Genomic DNA, 15,293 nt, shown 5'->3' with positions numbered 1-15,293 from the left:
AGATGCACGTGTCTAGCCCTCCTCAGCGTGCGATGCGTTGATAGGCGGCGGCCGCCGCAACCATGTACTTTCGCCGCTCTTTCTAACGATCTGATTCACTGTGAGTTTACCTAATTAACAAGTGCGTCTTGTACACCGGTGCGTCTTATACACCGGTGCGACTTATATACGTTTTTTCCGGAAAAACTGTCATTTTGAGCGGGGTGCGACTTATACAAAGGTGCGACTTATAGACAGGAAAATACGGTATCTTAGTTGGAGACCTAAATGCACACAACAAACTCTGGGGTTCTGGGCGAACTGACGCTCGCGGCCGCTTGATTGAACATTTCCTAGTATCATCTGGTGCGTGTTTGTTCAACAAAAAACAGCCCACATATTATAACATTACACACACCACGTACTCACACATAGACTTGGCAATCGGTTCTGCTGTTCTTTTTCCACTCGTTGAGTGGCAGGTGGAGAAAAACCCTCTTGGAATTGACCATTTCCCAGTATTCTTGAGATGCCTAGACAGAGACCCTTACACTCCCACCTCAACTAAAAGGTTTAAAGAAACCGCTGCAGACTGGGAGAAATTTAAGCAGAAATCTCAACTCGCATACAGTTCCATAGAACACTTGGGTATTGATGAAGCTTGTAGCCTTGTCACGGCACATATCCTTGATGCTGCAGAGAACTTCATTCCCCAGACTTCTGGTAACACAAGTAACCTAAGGCGGCCCTGGTGGAATGAAGACTGTCGACAAGCACGCCAGGCACAGAACAAGGCGTGGGGCATTCTTCGCAGGTACCCCACTGCGGACAACCTTGTAGCGTTCAAGCGCACCAAAGCCATGGGAAGGCGCATTCGCCGTCAGGCCAAAAACAATAGCTGGAGGTCCTTCTTAACTTCAATAAATTCTTTCACCGATACAAGAAAGGTTTGGAACAGGATAAGAAAACTAAATGGACAAAGCACAAATGGCTTACCCCTTGTTTACACCACTGGTGGCACCCTAGAGGACCAGGCAAACGCGTTGGCACAATACTTCGAACACGTCTCAAGCTCTTCACATTACACAAGCACAGTTATACACTACAAAAAGTCAGCTGAGTGGAAGTCCATACGTGACCACAAGCAATCAAACGACTCCTATAACTCTCCATTCTCCCTTCACGAGCTCATGACTGCGTTGGCTGGTTGCAAGCCTTCGGCGCCAGGTGCAGATAACATTACGTACGGCATGATCAAACACCTTCATACAGACACAATCAATACTCTCCTGTTTTTATTTAACAGAATATGGCGTGCTGGGCACTTTCCTAAGGCATGGAAACAGGCTATTGTTGTGCCACTGCTGAAAGAGGGAAAGGATGCATCCTGTGTTTCAAGTTATCGTTCAATTGCCCTGACCAGCTGCTTGTGCAAGCTGTTCGAAAAAATGATCAACAGAAGGTTACTATACTTCCTGGAATACAATGGTATTCTGGACAGCTGCCAGGCAGGTTTTCGGTCGGGCAGATCAACAACAGACCAACTTGTCGCTTTTGAATCCTATGTGAAAAATGCCTTTGTTAACAAACAGTTTTGTATGTCCATATTTTTTGATCTAGAAAAAGCATATGACACTTCCTGGCGCTACGGCATCCTGCGAGACCTGAAATCTTTTGGAATTTGTGGGAATATGCTTAATGCCCTTGAAAGCCATTTGTCTGAACGAACATTCAGAGTGAGGGTCGGGGCTGCAGTATCCGCGCTGTATATGCAAGAAAATGGCGTTCGTTAGGGTGGAGTACTTAGTTGCACACTTTTTATAGCTAAGATGAACACACTTGGAAAAGCTCTGCCCCACACCATTTTTTACTCCATTTATGTGGATGATGTTCATATCAGTTTCCGGTCCTGTAACCTGTCTATCTGTGAACGGCAGTTACAACTTACCACAAACAGGCTTGTAAAATGGGCCGACGAAAGAAAATGGCTTTAAGCTAAATCCTCAAAAGAGCACATGTGTCTTATTTTCCAAGAGGCGTGGTATTCACCCTGAGCCCACCGTCCAGCTCAGTGGAGTGGCTGTGCCTGTGAAGAAGGAACACAAGTTTTTAGGGATTGTGCTAGATCAAAAGCTGTCATTTATTCCACATATAAAGCTACTCAAAATATAATGTATAAAGGCAATGAATATCCTAAAAGTCCTATCCCACCACTCCTACGGCGCAGATAAGATGTGCCTGCTGCGTCTCTACAACAGTTTAGTGAATCGCGGTTGGACTATGGGAGCGTAGTATACGGGTCAGCTTCGAAAACCGCTTTAAAAATGCTTGACCCTGTTCTGCACCTTGGGCTTCGCCTTTCGTCAGGAGCTTTCCGAACGAGTCCTGCACAAAGCCTATATGTGGAATGTGACCAGTGTTGCCTGGAAGACCAGCGCTTATACACAGATCTACTGTATGCCATGAAGGCAACATCCATAAAAAATCACCCTTCTTCGTTTATTGTCAATGACACCTCTGCCATGCACTCGTTTCTCAGTCGGCCCTCTATATCTATGCCTTTTTCGTTGAGAGTGAAAGTGCACGCTGAAGAGCTTGGGGTTTCTTTTTGCGAGACTTACAAAACTTCGATTACAGACCTTGTTGCTCCCTGGGAAATGTCCCCGATTTCTTGTGATTTATCTTTTACAGCCATGAACAAAAGAACTGCACCAAGAGAACTCATCTTGCAGCACTTCCTACATCTACGACACAAATATACCTACACAACGTTTTGCACAGATGCCTCCAAGTCCGCCCATTCTGTGTCATGCGCTGCACATGGCCCAAACGTTGCTATCACAAAGACAATGAACAAAAATACTAGTATTTCTACAGCTGAGGCACACGGCATTTTAACCACTGTGGAACACATTACAGATACCAGAATACACAGTTCCATTATTTTTACAGACTCCCTGAGTGTAGTATTAGCACTCCATTCAGGAAAACCAACGAGAAACATTATTTTAAACCGTCTTATCAAATCCCTAATGTCTGCTTACGCTCTAAAATTGACTGTAGTAGTGTGCTGGGTACCTGGGCGCAGCGGAATTTCGGGCAATGAAATTGCTGACCAGAATGCTGCTGTGGCGGCTCTCCGCAGTGTTGTAGATATCCCACATGTGCCCTACCTAGACATGAAACCACTAGTTTCTGAGTATGCTTTAGAGGCGCTGGCAGGTACAGTGGGACACACAAATCGAAAACAAACTGCACATTATAAAACCACACATAGGGATAAACAACAGAGAAAAGGAACAGGTTCACAGAAATATCAATATGCAGATTAAGAATAGGTCACACACACGCTACACACTCATCTTTTAAACGGAACCCCACCACCATCTTGTGAGAAATGCGGATGAAGACTTACAGTCCTTCATGTATTGATTGAATGCTTGGCATACCATGATGCAAGGAAACGACACTTCCCAGAACTATACACCTACACGATACCCTTACATCCATTCTTGTTTTTATCTGATCAACCCCCGATTAGAAGTGAACGCCTTTTAGCCTATCTCGCTGACATTGGATTTTTAGCACTCATCTCATACCATGTGTGACATCAGGGCCACCCAATGCAAATAGTGAGGGTGGTTCTGAGCGTTTTCATAACGTGCCAGGGACGTCACCGCCATCCCTGTTATGTTATGGCGCTCCCAGCACACACATAAACATCGTCACTGTTACCTCTCATCTTATTCATCTTCGCTTCTTAGAATAAGGGCCCTTTACACCTATATATACACTATTTTTATCAAGTACATCACAATCATCGCCATTGCATTTTAACAAATGTGACAAAACAAACATTGTCTTGGCGCTCTTTGGCCTCAGACGCCCTTGCGCCAATAAAATATACATAGTAGTAGTAGTAACTTCTTACGTCATGTAGCCGGTTGTAAGGATCCGTTTGGTAGAAATTTGTACATGATCAAAGTGAACATGTTTGCTTTTTTTGTGGCAAAACAAATGCCAAATGTAGCTTCTAGGGATATCTCACTGTATTTATTCACTTCGATGATTTGTAAAATTCTACTACCTTATCATTAAAATAGAAGCTCTTCTGGATTGCAAAATAGTGATTGTTAGCTGCTTTGACTTGATTTTTTCAGTTCGGGATGTGGACAAAACTCGAGCTGTTGCCTCAGAGAAAGTGCTGATTCCGGAGATGGTGCTGAAGTTGCGGCAGAAGCTGGCCCTCACTCTCGCTCCGGCCACCCATGTCCCGGCGACAAAAGGTGGGTTGCGATGCTTGCAGTGTTGCTGCTTGTAGAATATGAACACCGTTAACAGCCAAGGCCTTAAACAGGAATTTGTTTTGGCGAGTGCAAGAAATCTTGTGCAGCAAATCTAGTAGTTGAGTATGCTCCTGTACAAGGGGGAAAAAAACAGCCTTTAAAAGAAGTAGATTGGGAAAGACTTTATCAAATGCTCTAGCGAAATCAAGGAATACACAGACTCTGCATGAGCAGTGGTACAAAATCAAGTGAAGCTTATGAGTGAATGAAAACAGTTTCGTTTTGCGCGAGAACGTCTTGCGGAAGTCGTATTGAGCCGAGGTAAAAAAGGAGTTTATGAGACTGAAAAGATGTTCAAGAATTTTACTTGGGATGCTTATTAGGGATATGGAGCAATAATTACTGGGCGAATGTCTGTTACCGGGCTTGTGCAGCGGGACCACCTTCCCGACCTTGAAATCTGCAGGTATTTCGTGGGTGTCCAGGGTCTGCTGAAATATTTTATATCGGGCAAGAGAACAGGAAGCAGTGTTTTTCGGTAATTTTACTGAAATCAAATCTGCACCTGGACAGGAAGACACTTTCGAGGATTCGGTTATTTTTGCTATGCCATGCGGTTCAATTACAATAGGAGTTAATAAGGGGTAATCAAAGTTGGCCGAGTAAATTAGAGCCCAGCTAACTGTGCGAACAAAGTTTTTGCAGAATTCAGTGTTAAGGACAAAAGGGCACCTGGTTTCGGGTACAAACTGGTCATTGCTATCTGTTAGTTGAATACAGTTACTTTTGGCTAGATTAATGATGCTCCAACATATGTGTGGGTTACTATCGAGCCGTGATTGTAACGTGTTTTGGAAAGAATTCGTTTTAGCTTGTTTACGGCTGAAATATTCTCGGTATTAGCGGCTTTGTATGCAATCCTACGGGCAGTCGAGGTTTGACATTTCTTTGCAGCTCGGTGTAATCTTTTCTTGCGATTTGACAGTCTCTTTAGATAAGTGTTATATCATGGCGTGTCAGTTTTTGTTTTCAGACTGCGTGAAGGGATGTACTTACAAACTAGTTCATGTACCTTGTTTTTAAACGTTTTCCAATTATTTATTTATGTATTTATTTATTTATTTCAAGTACAGTGCTCACGGATTGAAACACGACACTGCGAGCGCGTGGCCTGCGGTACATGCGGCGCAGCCCGTGGAAGCTAGGTGTTGCATTGTGGTATACCACGAGGGTGAGAGCGTTTTACCCGTAGGCTTGCTCCTTCCGGTTGCCAATAAGCGGGGCTGTGGTTCCACGCAGCGACAACGGTGCGCTGCGAGCCTGGAGCGCGTTTGTGCGCCGGTGGTAGCCGGCCGGCGGTCCATGCAGCCAATTTCGCAACATCGTCTGCTCGGGCGCTCTTCTTACGCGTGCCGTTCCGATGCGACACAGGTAACGTGCGTGTAAGCACGGTCGCGCTTATCTGAATAAAACGAGCGTCTGCACGAAGGAACAGCCAACTTTATACTTTATTCCATGATATAAACTAAAAAAAAGGAAAGCCGACGAAGGACTAATGCACTGCACCACACGCGAACGTTGCTGCAAAGGCGTCTTTCCTTTTTTTTACTTTCCATCCTGGAATAAAGTTTGCTGTTCCTTCGTACAGAAGTTTCTTTTATTCAGATAAGTGTGACGTTGCATTACATGAACATTACTGTGCCGCATTGGAAGCGCACGCATAAGAGCGCGCGCACACGATGTTGCGAAATCGGCTGCGCGCACAGCTGGGCTACTGCCGTTGGCGCACAAACGCGTTCCAGCGCTCCAGGCTCGCAGCGCCCGCTGTCGCTGCAGGGAACCACAGTCCCGCTCATTGGCAACCGGAAGCAGTAAGCCTACGGTCAACCCGCTCTCATTCTCGCGGTATACCACAATGCAACACCTAGCTTCCACGGGCGGCACTGCATGTACCGGCGGCCACGCGCTCGCAGTGTCGCATTTCAATCCGTGGGCACTGTACCCTCAACCACACAAGCATTGAAGAGGGGAGTGGGTTTTGAAAAAAAATACAAGTAACAAAGCGGCAAGAATGTAACATAGACTACATATGCTGGTAGTACAAACAACAAAAGTACATAAAAATACGCTAGGGGTTCTTCTGGACAGATCTGTAGAAATATTCGCATTGTACACAACAAGCGGAAAGCATTTGCCCGCTACAAAGCAAACTACACAAAGTTTACACAGTACTACTCAAGAATTGTGCAAAAACATGCGCTGAACAACAGTTATTCAAGAGAAAATGAAAATGAGCAAAAAACAATAACAGCAACACGGACAGAAATAAATTCATGTGGAATCACTACACCCGAAAAAGGCGAACGATCGGCGAAAAAGATTTAAATCTGCTATTGATGCTATATCACCGGGAAGGTGGTTCCATTCGGTTGAGGTTTGCGGCAAGAAAGAATAAAAGAATGAGTTTGTGTGGCAAAAAATGTTCGCGACTTTGTAAACGTGGTCAACATGTTAAGAGCGATAACATGGCCTTGCAATTAGTTCACTGGCTAAACACTGGTGGTGATAAATTTTATTGAATAAGCATAGACGGGACACTTTTCTTCGTAATGATAAGAGCGGCATTTGCAGAGTTAACTTCATTCGTGTCGTGCTAGCAGCTCTGTTGTAGTTTAAAGGATGAAACAGGCGGCGTTATTCTTAACAAGTTCAAGGGTGTATTGCAAAGATGTTTGATTCGGATGCCATATTGAGGCGGCATATTCTAATTTTCGTCTAACAAGAGTTTTGTAGAATAACAGCTTTAATGAACCCGGGGCTTTGCGGAAATTTTGCCGAAGGTAGCCTAATGTGCGGTTGGCATTACTGGTTATGTATTTGATGTGTGCTGTCCATGAGAGAGTTGAAGTTATTAATACTCCTTAATAGCGATAAGATGAGACGGCTTCCAACTGGGTGTCACTAAGGTTATAAACTGATATTATGCTCCAGTGAGTGTTCCACAAAGTTTTCCATGAATTGATCTCCGAATATTGAGAGTTCACTATTTATGGCTTGGAAGTTTGCCCTAGTGTAATCATGAATTACTTTCGTGGTATGCATATTTTTGGGCACTGGGAGGTTTACCTCAAATGATAAGGTAAGATGGTCGCTCATTCCGGGTAGGTGTGCAATCTCTGAAACTACTTCAGGACATGTTGTAAGAATTAAGTCCAGTGTGTTACCCATATCACTTGTTATTCTAGTTGGCTGAGTGAACCATTGCGAAAAATTAAACAAAGACCAGATATCTAGGAATTTATTGGTATTGGAGGCTTGTGAACTAGATACTCGCTGAACCGATGACCAAGAAATATTTGAGAAGTTAAAGTCACCCATTAGAAATATCGGAGCAAAGGGATGTCGTGTAGTGACAATGTAAAGTGTGTCGTGCAATTCAGAGTTAAAACAAGATAAACACATTAGCAATCGCGGTAGCAGATTGCAGATATGAACTTACGGTGACCTATTTCTACGCATGCCCAAACAGTTTCTAGTTCAGTATTAACAGGGATGATAAGAGAAAGTAGCGATTTCTTAATAGCAAGCAGCACACCACCACCTCGGTGCAAAGTATGGTCACAGTGATAAGTTTAGAGAAATGAGACATCTTTAAGAATTCACTGTCATCAACATTAGAATGAAGCCAAGTTCCATCTAGAGCGATGATTTCAGCATTGCAAGTGTCTATCAGGGAGTTCAAGAATTCGCCCTTGTCGGTGATTCTTCGAACATTTACAAGAATAATGGTAATGCCTGCTGCCAACAAAAATGCACCAGCTCCCCTCAATGCATACTAGGAGTCATGAATGAGCGCACTCATCCCATTATGGAAATCCGAGGGTGCACGTGGCACTTCCTTAACGCTGTCCGTTGCCCTGTCGTGCATAAAACATTTGTTTTATGCCATAAGCTTGTTGTGCGGTACTGTGAAAGAATGGTTGTGACTGTTTTTTATGAAACTCGATAAGCTTGCTTTGCGCCAAGTGTGTGGCTGGGGAAAAGTAATCCGAAATAGATTTTTTTCTAGCTCTAGCTTTGGTCGTATGGATTATATCTTTTCTTTGAATTTAAAGTTGGCCACTTTCATGATAACAGGACGGCATTTTGTTTCATCGAATGTACCGAGGTGGTGTGTGCGTTCAATCGCATTTTGGGGGAAAATTCACCAAGCGTGGATGAAAGAACAGATAGCGTTTGTTTTTCAGTTTGCTCCCATGTCTCACACGAGTCCGGAATGCCATGAAAAATTACATTGTTCTGCCTTGAGCGATCCCGAAGGCCATAAAGCTGAGAATTTAGTAGCAATTGCTGCATCGCTACTCGCTCTGTGGCTCCTTCAATAACCGCAAGGTTGTCTCCGTAATCGTCGCACTTGCAAGTTTTACTTTCAAGACATTCCAGACGGCGTGACATGTCACATTCCAGACGGCGTGACATGTCATGCAGTTTTAGTTCTTAGACTGATGGCTGGATTTGAGCTCATCAACATCAGACATTACTTCAGCTTGAGATTTAGCCATTTCTGTGGTCTTTTTGTTAATTTCTTTAAGGAGTTCGAGCACAGTGTCATATCTTTCTGGCTGAGCTTCATCCTAATTTGCAAAGTCAGGTCGTAATGCAACCTTAGGGGGGCCAAGTTAGTCTCGACATCCCCCGACAGCAGGAGCAAAAGTCGTGCCATCAGTACACTCACACAATGTCACACATAAAACTTGTGGGCATAGGAGCAGTAGCAGAAAGTGTTGGTTTATTTAGCAAAGATAGCGAGGCAGTTACGCACCTGTGGTACGAAGAAACGGAATGCATCAGGCATTGTGCCATTAGCACTGCTCCCATGCCCACTAAACGCAACATCGGTGCGAGGGCAGCTCAAGTCCACGCTGGCTGTAAGGGTCGCTGCAAACGGTTCTGGAGTGTGGGGCCTTATCGGCTGCAATGTCAACATACCCACCCGCAGATATAGTTATACAACTTAATGGAAAGTGATGCTCATGCATTTTCACATTGCAAGAAAAGCTTAGGTACCCGAAACATTTCTGTTTGTGTTTAGTTTGACCTAAGGTTTCTACTTGTGAGCTGTGTTTTTATATGAGATTCGTACAGTATAAGTATGCCGTGCTCCTTTTTTGTGATCATATTCTGGACTCAGTACTCCACAATTCTAAATTTCCAGCCACGTTTCTCACAAGTTTATACTTCATTATTAAGTGAAGAAATATTTTTCGGAGTATGGCATCACTGTGGACAAATTGATAGAACTAGGTTATTTAGGTAGCTAGAATTTTATGCTACAAATCCTGAAGCTAGGCTTCTTCATAACAGGTCAGCAGTTAAATGTTTTGATGTCAAGATATTTAGGCACTCCAACAATGTTTGTTTCGTGTGCTCCTTTACATTGTTTTACAAAAGATGCACTGATACTTATGTTAAACCGGTATCTACTGTAATTAGGTGAGAAGTTTTTCATATGGTTTCTACATGAGTATAGTGTGCTATTTTGTCATAATCTTGGTAATATATTTCTATTTGGGCTTGTAGCTAAGCATCATTCATTCATATAGGAAGATGGCAATTTTGATGCATGGGTTTGTGAAGGTGTAATTAGAGCTTAATTTTCTTTGATGAAAATGTAAACACTGGATCTGGTGTGTAATCCATGTGCTATTGTGATACATTGAAATACAAAGAACAGAGCGTGTGGCTTTCAGTACACGAGGCGCGTCCTGGCGACAAGCTGAGTATGTGTAGTACGAACAAGTTATGAGAGCTTGTGTCCAACTTTGATGTGGAAAGACCATTGTTCGGCGTGTGAGCATTTTGGTTTGTCTCCCTGCAGACTTCGGCGTCCACTCGTGTGAGCGTTATCTCACTTTGTCGCTACGCTGAGAGAAAATGGAACACGGAGCTATATTTCTTTATTTTTTATTTCGTGTTGAGCAGCCAACAAATGACAGAAAGAATATGGTCTTTGCATACCAAGGTTTGTCACAACCACGAAGCAAGATAAACAGGAGTGCCGACTTCACTCTCCGACGGACCGTTAATGTCCCTCACTCGCGCAGCACAATGTAGATGGCGCTACGAATGGCGCAGCGATTCCCGTGCTCCGGAGCTGCTCAGTTTGCGGGGCGTGATGGCGAGGCGCATTCCGGTGGAATTTATCGTCTGCTTCGGAGGCAGTTCTATTGGTGCAGCTTCGCGTCCGTTGCAGGCCTGATTAACTGGTTCGACAACACCTTCTGGGTAACCGGTACCCGACGGAATGAAGTTGTCGTACGGCGAAAATATGTTAAGGATTTGTTTGCAGAACGGGAATACAAAATGTAGCGACCACAATCAGACATCTGGCCACTAGAGAAGCGCTTCCTTTTCCGCACTTCGTGCCACGAATGGCAGTACATTCCGTAAATTGGTGAATGGAAATTCTGTTGTGTGCTACATGTATTCCAGAAGCCAACTAGTTCTAACAAATAGCGATTCTAAAAGTGCCTTCCACCTTCTCACCACTTGTAAACTAAACTTGCTGGCTCAAAATCGGAATGCTAAACAGTGAGCTTACATGCCGAATTTTTTCAGTATGTTTGCTCGTATCACACAGGGGTGTAGCCCCGAGCTTTTCTTATTCTCCTTTGGGACTGCATACGGCACCACGCATTGAATTATGCGTACTGCTAGTACTGCATACCATGCTACTGTATAGCGCACGGCGCTCCAGAGAACATTATCCTCACAGTCGAAAGCAGCTTGCTGCTTGGTGCAAAACGCATCTAAAATGCGGAGTGTTGCTTGAAAAATGATGATTGGGGCTAGGTGCTTTTGAAAGCAACAATGAGTTTCAAATCAACTTAATGATTTGAATTGCATGAACAGCTGCTTCTTTCATTAAGGGGGCAGACTGGTCTTAGAGCTGTTTTTTTTATTTACTGACCAACTTTAATGAAACTGCACAGCAATATGGAGTTTTTTGTGCTGATTTCAAATCTGCAATTAGATTTCTTGTAAGTTGATTATATTTTGGCATAATTAGTGATTAATTACCATTAGTTTGGGACGCAATTAAAAAATAATCATGGCACACAGAATAGCGCTAACCACATGGATAGACAGAGAAATGACTAAAGAATACAATATAGGAATTACTTTTTTGATTTAGCCATTTTTCGTCTCTTTACAACACACTGAACTTCACTCCTCCTGTACTCTGCGAGAAATGGCTCACAAGTGGTGTCAATTGAACACGATGATAATTTTCCAAAACCTCCACTTCAAAATTTGTTTCCTATATTGTATGCTCCACACGTGTAGGTATCATTAGAAAAAAAAATTACAGCCCTACCTGCTCTGGGTGCCGAGATATTTGGGGACAAAACTGAACGAAGTCCTAAAATTTGAGTTTTGAGAAAAGTGCAAAAAACAAATGGCACACGTTTTAATGACAGATACTACAGCGTATGTACAGATTTACAGTGCGAGATTGCTAGTAACCACCAGGAATGTAGTCTGACTGCTTATTAGCTCTTGAATGACGCTTTTTTAGGGCCTGTTGGACTCTTTCAGCTGAGGTGTGCTTGCGAGCCGAGTCTTGTGCTCGTTGATGGTCCTTCTCGGTCATTCGTTTGGTGCTCTTCACGCTAGGGTTTAAGCTGAGGGCTTTCAGGATTCCTGATGAGGTTTTCGCATTGCCAGCATTAAACCTCATCACTGCCTCTGCAACAGCGGCTTGAACAGTGAAGAGCGACGCATAGCGCTCCTTGGGTGCCAGTGCCCAGATGAGCGAATGAAGGCTTTCGTTGCTATTCTGGGTTTTACCCCGTGAACACGTTTCGAGCAGCTTCTTATTCGACAAGCGCTGATAAATTGGAAGCAGGGCTTTGCACACATGTGGTGGCAAATTATACCGGTGCTTTGGCATGGGTTCTCCCTTGGCAAGTGCTGCATTTTGGCGGCACCAAGAGTCGGGGCCAGTCGGGCACAGGCTGTGATTGTGCAGTGCATCATTTGACGTAATGTGGTGGTAGGTCGCCATGACTGCCTTTTCCATTGCCTCAACATCACCTTTGTGAGACTTGAGGGCCCAGCCGTAGTAAGAGCTTAGCTTGGTGACAAGGTCACCCGTCAGCCTTCCCTTTCCTCCAAGATTTTCTGAGCCACTACCCTTGTGCTTTGCAAGCGCAGTTTTTAAATTGGTGAACATGCACTTCTGTACATGATTCACACAATCTTCTTTTTCAATTTGAATGAACCCGTACACCTTTTTATCTTGCAAGGCGAGGAAAGTTCGACAATCGCCATCACAGAGAATGGTTGTGTATCTTAGCCCATACTTTTGAAGCGACTGTTCGAAAAGGATAAGGGCTGCTTCCACTTCCATCTCTCCAGATTTTTTTTCCGTGTTTTTCTGGCAGATGTGGGTAGCACGCCAAGCTTCATAGGCCGGATCACCTTCCTTCGGCCCTCGCTCACACCCCGCGCAAAAGTTGCTCACCACAACATAATCGATGACAAGCCCAGTGAAAAGTTCAATAACCACACCCACACCTATGTGGGATGAGTGTCCACGAGTCATCCACGACCCATCATACGACACGGCAATGTTCCCGGGGTTAGCGACATCCAGTTCACGGTAAAGTTCGCGAACCGACCGTGCGCTTTCACTCGTCACTTTCTCGGCAGCGCGAGCTGCCGCTGGGGTTAGCTTTTGCTTTACGTACCCTTGCCAAGTTTTCTTATGAAGACCGCGGTGAGAAATGTTCATGGTTGAGAAGATGTCATTTAGAGCAGCTTGGCGATTTCCGGTAGTTTGCATCGCGCGAGCAGCGAGGATGTTTACAGCGAAAGGGTTCATTTTCTGGGTTCCGTCGACGCGCGGCGAGCTCCATGCTGCCGTGACATCTCCACAGTTCGCACACACCACCATTAGTTTTACCGCAAGGCCATACTCGCGGTCACATTTCTCAACGCGAACGTCTCCGCCACATATTCTGCACTTCACAGCGCTAAAAAGCTCATTCACCGACTCGAGGTTCACAATGACGAAGGCCGTCTCGTCGACAGGCTGGGCCTCTTCGTCGCTCTTATCCAGACGACCAAATTTCCTTTTCGTCGCTGGGGTTGACGCAAGCTTCTGTAGTTTTGCTTCGGCGTTATCTTGTCTTGCCTGAAGATCTGCTGGCTGCAGCATCGTCGTATCTCGGCGGACGCGGCTGCTGCGAGTCGGAACTTCCAAGGCCGGTAGGCGGGTTAGGCCTAGGTCAACATCGGCAGCTTCAGTGGGCGACGCGGTGTCCCGTTCTTCGTCACTTTTCTCTGGGGGTGCAGCGTTGCGGTTGAAGTTACTTCCCATAGATTTCTTCCTTTTTCTGCCGAATTTATGTCGCGTATTGAACTTGCGGCCCCGGTTCGGCATAGTTACACGCTCGCCGTTATCGAAGATGGCTACCCGCTTGCCCTGCACTTTGCGCGCAGCAGACGCTGCTGATCCGCATCCGCCAATCAGATGGCACTATTTTGGTCACGTGAGCTCAGCAGCCAATAACGGCGCGCATTTGACCTTTTTTTGTACGCTTTTTTCTTCCCGACCAGAGAGAAAAATGAGGCAGCCGTGGCGGGAAATCAAAGACGAAGAAGCGGTCTTTCAAACGAGACCAAGATGGACGCTTTCGTTAGCCGAGAACGCTAGCTACGCTTGGCAAGAAAAGTGCCGTTTTACCATCGAATTATGAGCGAACTGCGCGGTGGGGTGCACTTTAAAATGATATTTACAGTAAAATACAGTGCCTTTTGGTGAGAAAATTTGCAAACTGATAGAAAAAAGGCCGCGGATGCCGAAAATGCCATTTTTAAAAAATCGACTTTTTGACCATTTTTCGGCCTCAAAGACCCGTCTGCCCCCTTAATTCAGGCTAGTTGTGAGTAGTGCCGACACAACCACGCCAGGGGCACGCGGGGGACGCTTTGAGAGGCGTTTCCGTATCACAACTCCACTTATTACCAATATGTTCCATGCTTTTTCGACACACCACTTGCCTTCTCCCCGTCCCTCTCTAATTTGTGAGTACTTGCAACCACTCAATTGGTTGTGCAGCTGTTAATTACAGCACGTAGATACGACATGCAGGGGGCAGACTTTCGTCGATGGCACCATTCATAAGATAAGATATTAAGACAGGTAGATTCAGCACATGTTAAAAATTTAATTAAATTACAATTTAAATTATTTTAAATTAACTGTAATTTTGGAAAACACCCAAGCACTTCTTATGTCGCAATATAGGTAATTATCCGGCTTCCCTCTTTGTTCTAGAACAAATTTATTTTCACAAACCAGATCATCAGAATACTTTGCTCAGCAATGCATCTGGCGGTATGCGCTGGAGGCATTGACAAGATTACACGACTGCACAGTGACAGTGAACATCGGGCCGTAAGTTACGACGCGGGTTGAAGTAACGTTAGCGTTCGAAATTCTTTGCTCGCGTAATGACGCTGACAGCGCCTTTCCATATTCATGGCCAGGCGGCAGCCGTAAATTCCTTGTGTGGAACTGTATGCATCATTGCCGCACGCCTATGTCGACTGCAGACGTAAACGTTGTGTGTGTGCAGAAGAAGCATAAATCATTAAGCGTGTGGCAGGGTAGCAGGCGACCAAGAAAGAGCAATTTTTGCTCTGTACCACTTTACCGTAGGCTGAATCAGGCTATAGTGCATATTGCAGTGTGCGATATTACTCTGGCTCATTTCCTGTGTGGTTCTCTGAAATTGTCGTATGATTTCATCTTAGATCTCCTGGGTTGTATCGATATTCTTCAGTCCACCTTGATGATTCTAGACTAAACGTTCCATATTAGTGAATAAGCAGTCGTCACATATGTGGCAGTGTGCGATCACCCCGCCGCTCATTGTGGCCGCGCACCGTGATTTAGCGCCTCAGATGCGTGCACTGTTTGACATGTTAGAAGACAGATGTCGCGGCGAAGGGTAACAA

General features: G+C 44.8%; 2 protein-coding genes across 6 annotated transcripts in view; one reads left to right on the top strand and one right to left on the bottom strand.

Annotated features, from left to right (window-relative positions):
* LOC144158271 (uncharacterized) overlaps positions 1-15,293 on the top strand; it is a 45,732-nt gene that overhangs the window by 20,797 nt on the left and 9,642 nt on the right. For all 5 annotated transcript variants that reach the window (XM_077689043.1, XM_077689044.1, XM_077689041.1 and 2 more), the window contains one exon: positions 4,140-4,265. In XM_077689043.1, coding sequence (XP_077545169.1) covers positions 4,140-4,265 — 126 coding nt within the window. The remainder of the gene's footprint in view (positions 1-4,139; positions 4,266-15,293) is intronic.
* LOC144158269 (uncharacterized) lies at positions 11,318-14,041 on the bottom strand. The gene has a single exon (XM_077689038.1). The coding sequence runs from the start codon at positions 13,711-13,713 to the stop codon at positions 11,785-11,787; it is 1,929 nt and encodes a 642-aa protein (XP_077545164.1). The 5' UTR covers positions 13,714-14,041; the 3' UTR covers positions 11,318-11,784.

Source organism: Haemaphysalis longicornis, unplaced genomic scaffold (assembly GCF_048455015.1).
Source record: "Haemaphysalis longicornis isolate Haplotype H1 unplaced genomic scaffold, Haemaphysalis longicornis Haplotype H1 scaffold_10, whole genome shotgun sequence".
Classification (NCBI taxonomy): domain Eukaryota; kingdom Metazoa; phylum Arthropoda; class Arachnida; order Ixodida; family Ixodidae; genus Haemaphysalis; species Haemaphysalis longicornis.
Note: the sequence above shows the minus strand (reverse complement) of the source record. Positions and strands in the feature narration are given on the sequence as shown.